The 16,658-nt window shown below is 35.9% G+C and overlaps 1 protein-coding gene across 1 annotated transcript in view; it reads right to left on the reverse strand.

The window, feature by feature from the left end:
- DMD (dystrophin) overlaps positions 1-16,658 on the reverse strand; it is a 2,044,437-nt gene that overhangs the window by 555,301 nt on the left and 1,472,478 nt on the right. Inside the window, exon 52 of the mRNA XM_025371836.1 lies at positions 7,243-7,454. Coding sequence (XP_025227621.1) covers positions 7,243-7,454 — 212 coding nt within the window. The remainder of the gene's footprint in view (positions 1-7,242; positions 7,455-16,658) is intronic.

Here is a 16,658-nt window from a genome sequence, read left to right on the forward strand (position 1 = left end):
AACTCCCAAATTTACTTCTGTTACTGATTTTTAATTTTACTCCATTATGGTCATAAAATCTGCATTGTATGATTTTAATCCCTTTGAATGTAGTGAGACTTATGTTATGACCTAGCATATGGCCTACCCTAGAGAATATTTCATGTACAGTTGAGAAGAATGAGTATTCTGCTATTATTGGATGAAATGTTGTATAGATATCTGTTAGGTCTTGTAAGTTTATAGTCTTTTTCAAGTGTCTATTTCCTTGTTAATTTGCCTAGTTGTTTTATCTATTATTAAAAGTGAGATGTTGAAGTCTCCAACTATTTTTGTTGAATTACCTAATTCTCCCTTCAATTCAGTCAGTTTTTGCTTTCTGTATTTCCTTAATTTTTTTTCTTTTTTTTCTTTGGATTGGATTATCCCATTTACCTATTTTCAAGTTTGCCGATTCTTTCTTTTGCCAGCTTGAATCTGATGTCAAGTGAAAAATCTAATTTCAGTTATTGTGCTTTCCAACTCCAGATATTCCACTGGGTTCTTATTTACAATTTCTATCCCTTTATTGATATTCTCTATTTGTTAAGATAAGCACAAGGGCTTCTAGAGCGCGCAAGAACATGTCAGAGATTGCCAAAATCTCCTATGGACATCTCATTCTCCAGAGCTTCATTGAAAGTTTTTCTCCAGATCTATGTTTACCTCAACTAGTATCACAGCCTTAGGATTCTGTTACGTTAAAGAATTGCTGCTAATTGATTTGGACCAACACCCTGGAGTTAGGGCTTTTCCTAGAAAGTTATCTCTAAGTCAGGCCAAATAAAGGCAAGGCCATGTATATAGGTTTATTCCAGGGAGCTGCAAGATAGGTCAAATAGTGGCAATGCTCTTGGAATAAAATTGGCCTTTTTGAAGAATTACGATACTGGTCTACACTCTCTGGTGGCTAAAAGGCTGCTAGTTTTCACAGCTACTATGGTTGCAAGGCTACTGATTTTCAAGGCTACCGTGGAGCTGGGAGAAAGTGACGGGAAAGGCCAACTTAAAAAGTCTCAAACTTTGCCATTTTTATTGACGGTCAGCATTTCAAAAATTGTTGCCAGCCTTTGATTAATTCCCAGGGTTCAGAAAAGGTGATTTGGGGCCAGGCGTGTTGGCTCATGCCTGTATCCCAGCACTTTAGGAGGCTGAGGTGGGCGGATCACTCGAGGTCAGGAGTTTGAGACCAGCCTGGCCAACATAGTGACACCCTGTCTCTACTAAAAACACAAGAAATAGTTGGGCATGGTGGAGTGTGCCATGGTGGAGTAGTTCCATCTACTTGGGATGCTGAGAGACTCACTTGATCACAAGAGGTTGCAGTGAGCCAAGATCATGCCACTGCACTCCAGCCTGGGTGACAGAGTGAGACTCCATCTCAAAAAAAAAAAAAACAAAAAAAAAAACAAAAAAAAAACTAAAAAATAGAAAAAAAAGAAAAAGAAAAAAAAAGAAAAGAAATAAAGAAAGAAAAGATGATTTTGAAAATTTTTTGAGGAGCAGATTTACAGAGTTACCACATTATATTTTCAAGCATGGGATAAGTTAAATTGTGAAAAGAAAACTAGAGAAAATATGGTACAATCAAAGCATAAGTTATTCAAGGCTTGGTGACTCTGCATTAAATATTTATACAATATAATAGTTACCTGGGGAAGCTAGCCCATTACTACCTGTGATCTATCAGCAATGTAGAGAGCATTCTGTATGCTTTGAGAAGTTTAATAGTTTCATTCATACTTTAGGAGGAAAAGTACTATTGGGTTATTGATCTTTTCTCTTTAATCACATAGAAACTTTAGTGGAGAACAAAAGGGAATAAAGAAAATACATGAAGAAATGGTAGGTCCTGGCAAGAAGATTTCTAATAATGTTTTTCATTATTGTACCAGAAACTCAAACCTCAAACTACTAGTGTGGGTCAATTTGCTGATTCAATTTTGTACAACTCCAAAAAATACACAAAATATATACAAGAAAAATTCAGTTTCCACTACTGTACATATTTTTATGGTGGATGAGATATCTGATACCATCAATCCTTCCACAAATCACTTAAAATGTAAAGCACTACTTCTATATTTGAAAAATGTCTCCCTTTTTAGTAAAATAATTTGAGATACTCGAATAGCTACCTTAGTTACTATATACAATAAGTTCAACTTTTAAAATTAATTATGTGATTATAGAATATCTGTGTTTCAAGTTTCCTAAAGAATGCCTTCAAAAACACAGAGATTTTGCAGCCTTGGAAATGTTTATTTAATAATTTGAAAATCATTGAATTTCTTGCTTCAGATAGTTTTAAATATTATATAGCCAAATCAGCCAGGCTCAAACAAGATTTCACTTCTCTATTGAATTCATGTACTCTCAGCTCAGCCAAGCACAAAACAGCTAATGCTGTCACATTTGAAAAGCTTTTATACTGAATTTGACACAAAAGCAATCACAAAGCCGACAAAAAGGGAATTTTTCTTTCAAAAACAGAAAGGGGAAGAAATAAATGAAAACTCTCAGCCTGGGAAAATCTCTCTTGACACTGGAAAAGAAAGTTTAAAATGATCAAGAAGTAATTTTTCCAAAGAATCCATTGCCAAGTTTGGACCAATCTTAAAAGCCTAGGGAACAGGTTATGAACTCAACCAAGAATCTGCCAAATGAAATAAATCCTATGATGATCACTGTTGGCGGTTTTAGGTGCCAATGGCATACTATTTTTGCCTCTTGTGAAAGTTCTAAATGGCATCATCTCTCATAGGATTCTGTCATAGCCTACTGGCAAAGATTTTGATTAGAATGAAAATCTTGTATGTTTTTGCCTAACATCTGTCTTTCTATCTCAAAAGAACTTTATTGTTGTACCAGGTCCATAGAGAAGATAAAATTAAACCATGAAGCCATGTGGCTAACAAAATTGACTACATTCTGACTTCATGTTTTTGTTTTAGAAAAATTAAGGGTGAAAGAAAACAATTATCAATATGTTATGGCCATCTCTTTAATGGCCTGCTAATTAATTGTTGATACTCTATGCCATCTGCATTCTGTTTTTCCACCAAATCAAGACTCTCCTGTTGCTGTTTCTTTCTACTCTGACCATGCTTTCAAGATAAACTTCTTCCATATGACATCTCTGATTTTATTTCTGTTTTGTGAATCGGTTGTTATTGTCCCCATTTACTCTCCACTCTCTCTCTCTCTCTCTCTCTCTCTCTCTCTCTCTCTCTCTCTTTACTTTTGAGATGGAGTCTTGCTCTGTCGCCTAGGCTGGAGTGCAGTGGCGTGATCTCGGCTCACTGCAACCTCCGCCTCCCGGGTTCAAGCGATTCCCCTGCCTCAGCCTCCCAAGTAGCTGGGACTACAGGCATGCAACACCACGCCAGGCTAATTTTTGTATTTTTAGTAGAGACAGGGTTTCATCATGTTGGTCAGGCCGGTCTCAAACTCCTGACCTCGTGATCTGCCTGGCTCAGTCTCCCAAAGTGCTGGGATTACAGGCATGAGCCACCGCGCCCAGCCTCTCCACTCTTTTTTTCTAAATAAGAGGAGGAGTTTTTTCTAAATGTCAGAGCAGCAAGGAAATAAAGATGGAAATTAATGAAATAATATAAAGAATTTAAAATGATAATTATTAAAAGATGTTTAACAACATTGATAAATATTTATGCAATAATATTAAGTTTACAAATCAGAATTTAAAATTTAATTTACATTGTGTAGACAATTAAAATATATGTAGATAAGAACTAGAAGAGATTATCAATAAAGATTAGCAATTATGAATCATTAACGTATCAAGATTTTTGGTAATCTTCTTTTTAGGTTCAGGTATGGTGACTGGTTCAAATTTTAAGAGTATAACAGTGTTGGTGGTTGGGTTTGAAGCATTTCATTGTTGCTCACTAGTGAGAGTTAGGGTGGTCATCACTGAGGTGCTGCAAAGGAGGCTGGCTGCTGTAATCATAGCTCTCCAAGGCTGTAGACATAGCTTCGTGATTGCCTTGTGAGACTCACAGACTCTCTTGTTAATCTTAGGCACACAGACTCAGAATGAACTTATGGAGCAAGGGGGTGTTGCTTTAGTCATTTAATGCCTCCTCCTGTCTATTTTCACACTTTTTTCCTAAAAGAAAATTGTAAGTAATAAGCCAGCTAATATCACTTAGTAGTGATGACACATTCGATGTAAAGACCAGATATCCATTTTATTTGCTCCCTACCTTTTAGAAGAATTAAACATTGTCATTTCAGTAAAAATGAAATGGAGTTTGCAATTACTGTTTTACTTTTTCATCTAAGAATATAAATTTTTTTTCCCAGTATACTATTTCATTGCTTTCATTTTCTACCTGTTGGTTTATCAGTAATGTAATATAATCTTATTTGTCAATTAATAATTACATGAGTATTTTTCGGATTTGTATGAGGTTTTCTTGCTTTGTTTTAGCCACGTAGACAAGTGGAAGAGAAAGCCTGTGATGTGACCTACAAGAGTAACTGCTATGCATTCACATCACAACTCTATCACTTTCAAAAGAAGATTCTGAACTTCTCTAGCCTTCAGTTTTCTTATCTGAAAACTAAGAATAATCAGAGTACTTTTCAAAGAGAGTTTTTGAAAGCATGAAATAAACCAATATATGTAAAGTGACTAGCATACTTTTTGACACACACCAAGCATTCACTAAAAGTTATTATTAACATTAGGATTACTTTAATTTTAGCATACATCATTCCAGAAATGAAGGAAAAAATTACAGCTTTGGCCATCTTTATCTGTATCGTGAACTTACATTGAATCTGCAGTAATATATATCATTAAATTCCTAAACACAGAACACAAACAAAAAATGTCAATCTCTATAGATAGTGGCTGAGCCATTTTTATGATGTAGTTTTAGACCATTCCAAAGCATTTTTTTAAATTTCAAAAGTTTGACAAAGGATAGCAATTATAATACAATTCTGGTTTTATTTTAGGTGTTTAAAACATCTTACATGTTTTGACAATGCAATTGTTTTGTTTTCTACTTTCATATTTCCTTCTGCAGGTATTTTTGTCTCTTATTTAAAGCTACTTGCTCTTCTAAGGGCAATTAAACCCTAATCATTCTTACTATCACTTTAGAATTTTCTTAGATTAAATTTATTTCTCATTTGCCAACTACCAGAGTCCTCTTGTTGTAGTCAAATCTATCACTATATGCCTCTCATCTCTCCTTCTTCTCGTCTAACTCAAGGATCCAGTCCAAACTTCGTATTTTCTGCTTATAACTTCTTACCAGTTAAGTACTTTGGTTTGTGATCCAATAGATTCATAGTATCCCAAACTTATAGAGAAGAAAAAGGAGTAGCATAAATAATATGCTGACTACCTCATCAATATGACTAGAGCTTTCAAGAATAACCACGATTCTATATATTACATAGTCAGACCAGGAATTAGGAAAATGACCATTGGAAATTCCTAATTCATCTATGCTCATCCATTGAAAAAACTATTAGTGGTAACATGTGTCTCTTGAAAGAATTTTTATTCACCTAGATTTTGACTCCAACAGAGCTAATAATAAGACTGTAAAATTCTATGTGGCTTTCTAACATTCTCATCATATAAACTAAGACCTTGTCCTCGTAGCAGCTCAGGTCCCTTTGATAAAATAACTATGACAGAGATTGGCTAAAAGCTCACTAATTCCATTAACTCTTCCTGAAATTAAATCAAGAACAAGTTCTGTGTGATGGGACGTGGCAGAAGTGGTATACATAATTTCCAGGCCTGGCCATAAAACTCCATGGATTGACTGACCACATTCTCTCTTCCTTTTCTGCAGTGGCCTTTAGCAGTGTGTTAAAAATGACAGTGTCACAAAATTGGAAAAGTCTGGGTTTCCAAGTGACCATGTTGTGGGACAGCTCCTAAGAATGGCTTGTCAACCTCTGCTGGACTATGATATAAATAAGAAAGCAGTCTTTATTGTATTACGCTATTGAGATTTCAGAGTTCATTTCTTACTATAGTTTAGCATAGTCTAACCTGACTAATTTGGAAATGGAGGTCATTTCATCCAAGAAAACAATATGGTTTCCTTCTTAGATGACATAACCAATTTAAGAATCAGATACTGGTTTAGCAAAAGGCCTTTTCTGTCAGATAAAATATCTACAGAGGGTTTTGATCAAGTGCTCAATCTGATCAACCTCCTAACATATTACTTCCCTGCTCAAAATACCCTAAAGCCTAACCATTGTTTAACATTTAAGGGCTTTTCAAACTGACCAGTAAATACTAAGTTTGAAGGAATTAAATGCATGCAAAGCACTATGCATGCTGCTTGATAAAACATAGTTATTAAGCAATTTTCTTCCTTTTCCTTTTCTTCTTTTATCCTGAGGAATTATAGACTACTAAGCAGACAGATATTTGAGGAGATTTCAGAGGAAAGAGAAAGAAGGGAAGAATGAGCTGAGCAGGAGGTAAGAGAATGGGGGGGAGAAAGTGAGAGTACTCCTTATTTCTGCCCAATCCTTATACCCACCCACCCCCATTTCTTGATCCAGGGCCTCCAAATAAGATATGAAAGAGTAGACCTGTTACTTTTTCTAGGAAGGAATTAAGCCCGAATGGTTGACTTCATGCAACTACATAAGTACATATACCAATTTTGAAATGATCTTAAAAGATGGTGCAATAGAAAACCAGTCCACTATATCCAGATTACTAAACAATATTAACTTTAAGATTGACATTAGCTGTCAATTTTCCTCTATTCTCTACCTTGACTCAAAAGTTTACTGGCTAGGCATGGTAGCTCATGCCTGTAATCCTATTGCTTTGGAGGTCAAGGCAGGAGAATTGCTTGAGGCCAAGAGTTCAAGAACCCATCTCTACAGAAAATAAAAATTTCTAAAAAATTAGCCAGGCATGGTGGTACACGTCTGTCGTCCCAGCTACTAGGGAGGCTGAGGCAGGAGGATTGCTTGAGCCCCAGAGTTCAACGCTCAGTGAGCTATGATTATGCCACTGCACTTTAGCCTGGGTGACAGTGAGACTCTGTCTCTAAGACAATAAATATAAAAAGTCTACTGTTCATTTCAGCTTTAATGTGAGTTTCTGTTAATAAATTTACATTAAACATCATTAAATTACAATCCATGGTATAATTTTTATCAAGTGTAACCAGTATTTTATTTTAAAAAGGTATCTTTGATACTAACCTTGGTTTCTGTGATTTTCTTTTGGATTGTATCTATTGTATAGGGACCCTCCTTCCATGACTCAAGCTTGGCTCTGGCCTGTCCTAAGACCTGCTCAGCTTCCTCCTTAGCTTCCAGCCATTGTGTTGAATCCTTTAACATTTCATTCAACTGTTGCCTCCGGTTCTGAAGGTGTTCTTGTACTTCATCCCACTGATTCTGAATTCTTTCAACTGGAATAAAAGGAAAAATAAATATATAGTAGTAAATGCTAGTCTGGAGAAGACATTTTAAATGTACCTTCCAAACATTATTTCACATTTATGTTGCTTATTTAAAAAATTATGCATTGTGTTATGGCTAGGATGATGAAAAACATGATTCCTTACATTTTTTATGGCAAATATTAGTTTCTGTTAAATTATTTTCCTGAAGGTGACATAGAAATCAACATAAATATAAAATTTTAACTCAATTCTTGATCCCTAGAACCAAATATGAATCATCTTTTAGGAAAGTACTACAGCAGAATATCCATATCCCCTTATCCTTGCCACTTCAGCACCCATCAGCCTGATTTCCCAGTGCCAGCATTGGCATTTCATTGCCTGAAGGCTTTCTGTTGCACAAGAGTTTGCTTTGCCATCCATGTGGCAGGCTAGACATACCAGGCAATTGATGCCTCCCCTCCAGCCCCCAGAGGCAGCCTGTAAATAATGACTAATTGTAGGAATTGGGATATTGATACACTACCTCCCTTGATGCTAGGGGAAATAACTCTGAGGCATGTATTTTACAAGGGTTTCAGAGTTTCCCAAGGGATAAAGCTCCAGTGGCCCACAACAGTAGCTGGCTTGAAAATGCACCACTCTTTACAGGCTGCCTTGCCTTACCTGTCTCATTTTTCCCCTCTTCTACTGATTTATTTACTTTGCAAATAAATCACTTGCTCTTAAAATAAATAATGTAATCCTGTTTATTTTAATACTTTTCCAAGGGTCTTCTGCTGAGTGAACCCAAGGGAAGATAAGTGTATTAGAAACTTCTTTTTTTTTTTTTTGAGATGGAGTTTTGCTCTTGTAACCCAGGCTGGAGTACAATGGTGCAATCTTGGCTCACTGCAACCTCTGCCTCCCGGGTTCAAGCTATCCTCCTGTCTCAGCCTCCTGAGTAGCAGGAACTACAGGCGCGTGCCATCATGCCCAGCTTTTTTTTTTTTTTTTTTTGTATTTTTAATAGAGACAGGATTTCACCATGTTGGCCGGGCTGGTTTTGAACTCCTGACCTCAGGTGATCCACCTACCTCGGCCTCCCAAAGTGCTGAGATTACAGGTGTGAGCCACAGCACCCAGCCAACTTTTTTTTTTTAACAATACCTAAGAATTCACGCTGGGTACATTTTGTAAGATTGGCTTATATTGAAGCCATCATTGGTATCATTGGAAGTGTAAGAGGGAGGTGCTGTATAGATACTACTCTGAAACATGTTCTTTTCGAATATTAAACACAATTACATTATTTTTGCTATACAATTTCTCTAAGCTGGATTTATGAAATAAAAATAATACAGAAAACAAGTAATAAAACCGCCATCTCATTTATCCCTTAAGCATGAAACCTGACAGACATTCGAGATTATTTCCTAAGTGTCACCCAACATCTCATATAATTAGTTACAAATTTCTCTCATATATAACTTCTTTCCTCTTTCTATTGGCACTGCAAACTTCTATCATTTTTTGCCCTCACATCCATAAGAGGCTCTATATCATCCTCCCAGACCCAAATCTCTGTTTTAGAATGAAATTCTACCCCATAGAAAGATTAAAACTAATATAAATCTGATCACTGCACTCCTTCATAAAAAAAAAAAAAAACCCTTCAATATTTCCACACTGTCTTCTGGAATATTTTAGCTGGACATACATGTTCTTCTGTGATTTTGCCTAGGTAATCTGGAGGTTTATCTACAAAGGAACAAGTCACAAGATAATCAGGATATAAGAAACCATAACAGATAATACAAGAACCTTGCAGCAGTAAAGCTGTTACTACATCTAGGCCCAAGGGATGAGGGGAGGGAAAAGTGGCCAGAAGCAGAGAATCGGAAACCACTTTGAGAAGAGCAATAACCTTTTGTCAAGGGACATAGTCAGCCTGTGGCAACCTCAAAGGGAGGGAATTAGGAGAATAAATATCTTGACCTCACTTTACTTCCTGTTTTCAATTTCCTTCTAGGGCTCTTGGGTGCCTAAACCAACTGGAATCCAAAGGGCATGGGAGCCCAATGATGACACAAGTCAGCCTCCCAGAATAAAGAGCAAGGGAGAGAAGGTCAAAGAATGGGTACAGTTGGACAAACAAAATGTATATGGCACAGAACTATAAAACTATGCTTCTTATTTTGTTATGTAAGTAAAGTCCTTTTTCATTAACCTTATTGCCTCCACAAAGTTATGTGAAGTTATAAGTTAAAGAAATACTTGAGATGGCCAGGTGCGGTGGCTCATGCCTGTAATCCCAGCACTTTGGGAGGCCAAAGCGGGTGGATCACAAGGTCAAGAGTTCGAGACCAGCTTGACCAACATGATGAAACCCCATCTCTACTAAAAATACAAAATTTAACACATGCCTATAATCCCAGCTACTCAGGAGGCTGAGGCAGGAGAATCACTTGAACCTGGGAGGTGGAAGTTGCAGCGAGCTGAGATCATGCTGCCGCACTCCAGTCTGGGTGACAGAGCAAGACTCCATCTCAAAAATAAATAAATAAATACTTGAGATAGTTTGTAAATAAGCATCAGGATTAGATAGACCCCACAAAACTAGTAATTGTGACATGAAATCAAAAACAAAGTCCCCAGAATAATTAAAACTGAGTAAGTGGCACACATTATAGACTACTGTTTTTTTTTTTTTTTTTTAAATCAGGTTTATTTCTGTTTGGATGTTTGCTATGTATTGCAAAACTAGTCGACAGAGAAATAAAAAGCAAAGCCTCAAATGCCAGTGCATTCTCATTTATATGGCACATAGACTGAGCCCAACACAGGGCTGGGAATGGACTCTTGGTAAATACAACATATAGAGAATAAATAAAACACAAAGAGCAAATAAGATGAATGAAAGACTAGAGAAGGAAGAGGAATATCAAGAAAGTATACTATTATAGAACATGGAAAAGAAAGATTTTGGGAGACACAAAACAACGGCGTTCAAAGATTAGAGAGAGACTTATGGTTAAACAGAGGTTGACACGTTAACTGAAGTTGCAATATAACATGTCAACTAGTTTTGCAATACATAGCAAATACCCAAACAGAAATAAACCTGATTTTAAAAAAAACAGTAGTCTATAATGTGTGCCACTTACTCAGTTTTAATTATTCTGGGGACTATGTTTTTGATTTCATGTTGTATTGTTGCAATTATCCTCATTTAACAGATGAGGAAATAAAGACAGTGTTAAATAATTGGTCTAAGGTCATATAGATAGTGACTGTTGGAGCCAATACTTGGATTCAAGAAGTTAGACCCCCAAAGCCCATGTCAAAAGTATCCATTGGCTTTGGTCATATGGAATTCCCTGAAGACCATACACAAAATGACTTCAGTGCAGTGGTAGAAATCTTATTGTAGGAGATTAACAAATATCTATGAAAAAGTAAAGACAGTAAATTGTAGACTATCCAACCATAGATCATTATAAGTAGGAAGTCAGAGGGGAGTTTGGTGTCAAGAAAGTTTTCTTCCAAATATGGAAAACTTGTGTATTAATATAGGTATTGATGGGGGAAAATGGTCAAAAGACAAAGATGATGCCAGATGGAAGAAAAGTCCCTGAGAAGGTGAGTGTATTGAACATTAACTAACTACCTCCTTCTCCTGTGTTTCCCCTGTTACTTTTCCATTTGTGCAGTCTCCCTACAATAGACCTCTCTTTGCTCTGTGGATGGTGTGTACTTAGTTTTAACTCATCTCCCTGGTTTTAGTGGTTAATTGAAAAATGGACTTATGGTTCCAAGTAAGGTCAATCAGAACCAATGAAACAACTCTAGGATTGTTGTTGTTGTTGTTGTTGTTTGTGATTCTAAAAGAGAAAACCCATTGTTCCCTGTTTAAGATGGATGAGAAAGCATGTAGTTCTTCAGTATCCTGATATCCATCTTAGAACCATTAAGAGGAATTAAACAGAACAAATACTGGGGAGCAGAACCATGCAACGGAGAAGGAAAACTAGAATCTGGTCACACTATTTAATTCCTGACACAAGCCTTGCCTACCTTTCAACTGTTTAATGACACTGATCAATACATTTCTTCTGAGTAAGTCTAAGCTACTTTGAAATGGATTTTCCATTACTACAATGTACAAGTTCCAACTTACAGAGAGAGACAAACTCTTTTGATGTAAACAAAGGTCTTCTAGGAATTGTACAAGAATCACTGGAATTATACATGGGGATAGCTTTCAAATATAAAAGTTTAAAAGAGGACTTTGATCCTGCTTAAAAAGTAGCTTTAACTAGGGTATCTAGATAAATACACTTAATGCTTATATCACCTTGGAGGAGGTCCTACATAAAAAATTTCCAAAGCCTATAGAACCAAAATTTACCAAAAACATTATGGCATTTAGACAACATTATTCTGTGAGCCTTATGGGTAGGAAGGGATTTTTGCCACCATATGCTTACCTCTTTCTATTCAATTTCTTTATATTATAAATACATAAATGAAATTGACACTCAAAAAAAGAGACATCTGGAGGCAAAATTATCCCAGGACATTCACATATAGGGTGGCCTTGCCTGGTTACATCCATGATTTAAGATATATTCTATTCTTTTTCCCTTTTAAGTAGATCTTTGATAATGGAACACGCACTCAAATGTCATCATCACATATAAAGACTTCCCCTGCTTTCTTATGCAGTCATTTTCTCTCACCATAGTACTCCAATAACACTTTGTTAAGATTTTGAAACTTGTACCGTGTACTACTATGATTTACATTTTTACATTTTACATTTCTGTCTCTGATTCTAGACAGTGTCCTCGCCTCAAAGGCAAGGACAGAATCTGTAGAAGATGCTGTCGGGGCCCATCTATCTGCTGTTGGCACTCATCATTCAAGTATATGCCAGCAGGGTCCTAGTACAAGCATTTGCCCTACTGCAAACCTGAGAGATTTTCCTCAGTTTGCTAGGTGCATTGGCCAGAAGTGCTGGAAAGTTAATGTACCAGGCAGCATTTAGCCAATGATGGATAAGAGTCGGAATAGTTAACCCTGGTTCCTTGCCCTTACCCGCTTGTGGCTGACAACTTTGAGGCCTGTTGTTTGTTTGTTTACTATCTCCCAGAGATCCTTCATCAGGATCAAACCCCGTGGCCCAAAGCAATAACTTGCTCCATAACTGGCTTAATTATTGGCTTCTTCCATTTCTTATCTCATTGTCCCACTCTCCTACTGGTACTTCCCGGGATCACATTACAAACAAACCACTTTCACCATTAATCATTGTTTAAAGGTCCGTTTCTGAAAGAAGCTAGCCTAAGTTAGTATTTTATCCATTACAAAAAATCCTTTTCTGGCAAAGTGGAAGAAGCTAGAAAATAAAAATAAAGTAAAAAGTAAAAATCAAAAACATCCTTAATGTACAAACTAGTGTTTGGCATTTGGAATACCTTCAATAAATGTCTGTCAAATGAGTTGTATATGTAGATTATTTCCATTATCTCCACTTTCTCTTCATAATGATATAAAAATGCCATTTGTAAAGTTAACCTTTGCCCAGCATCTTCAGTCTTTCTTCTTAAGTAACCACTATTTGTTTGTCGCATTTCAAGTTTTCATAATTTGAAAATGGACTCAAGACTTTCACATTTCCTTCCTTATTTTCCTCTCACTCTCCTGCTCATGATCTCTATTCCAGGCAAACAAATGTCCTCTGAATTTCCTTTGTTTCTTATTTAATGCCTTTGTATCAACCACACTTGTTTGTATAAAACATCTTTAATGTCATGTTTACTTGCAGAATATCTGTGCCTTATATAAAATCCATAAATTAAAAGATATGGGAGGGTCAAAGAATTCTGTAAGCCAAAACTAATCAATGACCTCTCTTTCCCTAACTTTCTTAAAATAACTATAGGTTAGAGAGAATCTGTTGGCATATCATATTGCCTGTGTCTATCTTCTTAATCAAATTGTAGATAAATAATTTAGAAAGGTCCCTCTATATATTGAAGCCAGTGGATTAGGGTCTCCCACATGACCTAGGGAGACATCAGCTGGCATGGATAAGGGAGTGGTTGCACCATACCTCCCCTACTCCCAGCAGTGAAGCTTGCAGCAACAAAAGTGACTCCTTACTTCTCCTTAAGGAGAAGAGAGCAAAGAGTAAAGAAGACTTTGTCTTGCATCTTGGATATCAGCTCAGCCACAGTAGGATAGGCCATGGGCAGAGTCATGAGGCCCCCATTCCAGGCCCCAGTTACTGGATAACATTTCTAGACATACCCGGGGCCAAAAGGGAATCTGCTACCTTGAAGGGAAGGACCCAGTTCTATCAGGATTCATCAGCAACTAACGAAAGAGGCCTTGAACCTTGAATAACCACTTGCGATACCCAGGGAGTACACTGTGGGACTTGGACTCTGCGATGTGCTGGCTTCATAGGTCACCCAGCAAATTCCCAGCTGCCGTGGCTATGGTGAAAGACCCCTTTTGTTTGAGAAAAGTAGACAGAAAAGTAAAAGGGACTTTGCCTTGCTCCAAAGGCATAGAGTGGTTGAGTGGATTAATGACAACAACAAAAAACAAGACCCAAATATGTGCTGCCTACAAGTGGCTCATTTCACCTTAAAGGACATGCATAGACTGAAAGTAAAGGGATGAAAAAAGATATTCCATGTACATGAGAACAAAAAGAGAGCAGGTGTAGTTACACTTATCTTAGGCAAAATAATCTTTAGGTCAAATCTGTTAAAAGAGACAAAGAAGGTCATTATGTATTGATAAAGGTTATTTCATCAAGAGGACATAACAAGTATAAGTATATATGCATCCCAAATCGGAGCACCTAAATATATAAAGCAAACATTAAGGGATCTGAAGGGAAACATAGCCTATAACATAATAATAGTAGGCAATTTCAATATTCCACTTTAAGCAATAGACAGAAAAATTCATAAGAAAACATTGGCCTTGAATGACACTTTAGACAAAATGGACCTAAAAGACATATACAGAACATTCTGCCCTGAACAGCAGGAAAATACAGATTCTTCTCAAGTACACATGTAACATTCTCCAGGATAGATCATATGTTAGGCCACAAACAAGTCTCAACAAATTTAAGAAAACCAAAATCATATCATGTATCTTTTCTGATCACAATATAAAATTAGAACTCAATAAAATGAGAAATCATATAAAATTAAGAAATATGTGGAAACCAAACAACATGCTCCTAAACAACTATTGGGTCAAAAGAAGAAATTAAAGAGGAAATTTTTAAAAAATCTTGACACAAACAGAAATGAAAACGCAACAAAGAAAAACTTCTGGGTGTAGCAAAAGCAGTGCTGAGAGGGAAGTTTATATCGATAAATTCCTACATCAAAAAAGAAGAAATATCTCAAATGAAATAACTAACATTATACCTCAGGGAACTAGAAAAAGAAGAATGAATTAAGCCCAAAGTTAGCAGAAAGAAGAAAATAACAAAGATCAGAGCAGAAATAAATGAAATAGAGACTAGAGAAACAATATTAAAAAATCATTAAAACTAAGAGTTGGTTTTTTGAAAAGCTAAACAAAATTGACAAATCCTTAGCTAGACTAAGAATGAAGAGAGCAGGCTCAAATAAATCAAATCAGAAATCAAAGAGAAGACACTATGACTGATAACACAGAAATACAAAGGATGGTAAGAGACTACAATGAACAATTATGTACCAACATATTGGACATCCTAACAGAAATGGATGAATTCTTAGAAATACATAATCTACCAAAGCTGAATAACGAAAATTGGAAATCTGAAAAGACCAATAACAGTTAAGGAAACAGTTAAGGAGATTGCATCAGTATTTAAAAGTTCTCACGTCAAAGGAAAGTGTGAGACCAGATGGCTTCATAGGAGAATTCTACAAACATTTAAAGAAGACCTAATACAAATCTTCCTCAAACTCTTTTGGAAAACTAAAGAGGAAGGGATTCTTCCAAATTTATTTACAAGGCCAGCAATACCCTGATTCTAAAGCCAGACAAAGACACTACAAAGAAAGAAAACTATAGGCCAATATCACAAATGAACTTAGATGCAAAAATTCTCAATGAAATACTAGTGAACCACATTTAATACTTTATTAGAAGGGTTATTCACCATGACCAAGAGAGATTTATCCCTGGGATAGAAGGTTGTTTCAATATATGCAAATTAATAAATGTGATTCAACATATAACAGAATGAAGTACAAAAACCATATGATCATTTTAATAAACGCAGAAAGAGCATTTAACAAAATTCAACATCCTTTCATGAGAAAAACTCTTAGCAAATTAGGTATAGAAGAAATGTTCTTCAAAAGAATAAAAGCCATAAATCACAAGCCCACAGCTAACATCATGCACAACAGTAAAACGTAGAAGGCTTTTTCTCTAAGATCAGGAGCAAGACAAAGATGCCCACTTTCACCACCCTTGTTTAACTTAGTACTGGGAGTCCTAGCCAGAGCAATTAGGCAGGAGAAAGAAATAAAAGGCAACCAAACTGAAAAGGATGAAGGAAAATTGCCTCTTCTTGCTGATGACATAATCTTATACAGAAAATCCTAAGGACTCCACTGAAAACTGTTAGAATTCATACACAAGTTTAATCAAGTTGCAGGACACAAAATCAACTTACAAAAATCAGTAGCAATAACAATTGTTATTGTTTGTACAATAACAACAAATTGTCTAAAATAGAAATTAAGGAAACAATCCCACTTATAATAGCATGAAAAAATATTTGGAGTGAATTTAACCAAGAAAGTGAAAGATCTGTATGTTGAAACTATAAAACACTGATGAAAGAAATTGAAGATGACACAAATAAATGGAAATATTTTTATGATCATAAATTGGAAGAATATTGTTAAAATGTCCATACTACATAAAGCAATCTAAAGATTCAACACAATACCTAACAAAATCTGTATATCATTCTTTATAGACTTAAAAAAAAAAATCCTAAAATTTGCATGGAACCACAAAAGACCCTGGATAGCCGAAGCTATCTTTACTAAAAAGAATAAAACTGAAAGTATCTCACTATTGGATTTCAAAATGTATCACAAAGCTATAATAATCAAAACAGCATGGCAAGTACATAAAAACAGACCAATGGAATAAGGCAGAGAGGACTAAAATAAACCTACACACTTTTGA

This window comes from Theropithecus gelada, chromosome X (genome assembly GCF_003255815.1).
Source record: "Theropithecus gelada isolate Dixy chromosome X, Tgel_1.0, whole genome shotgun sequence".
Taxonomy (NCBI): Eukaryota; Metazoa; Chordata; class Mammalia; order Primates; family Cercopithecidae; genus Theropithecus; species Theropithecus gelada.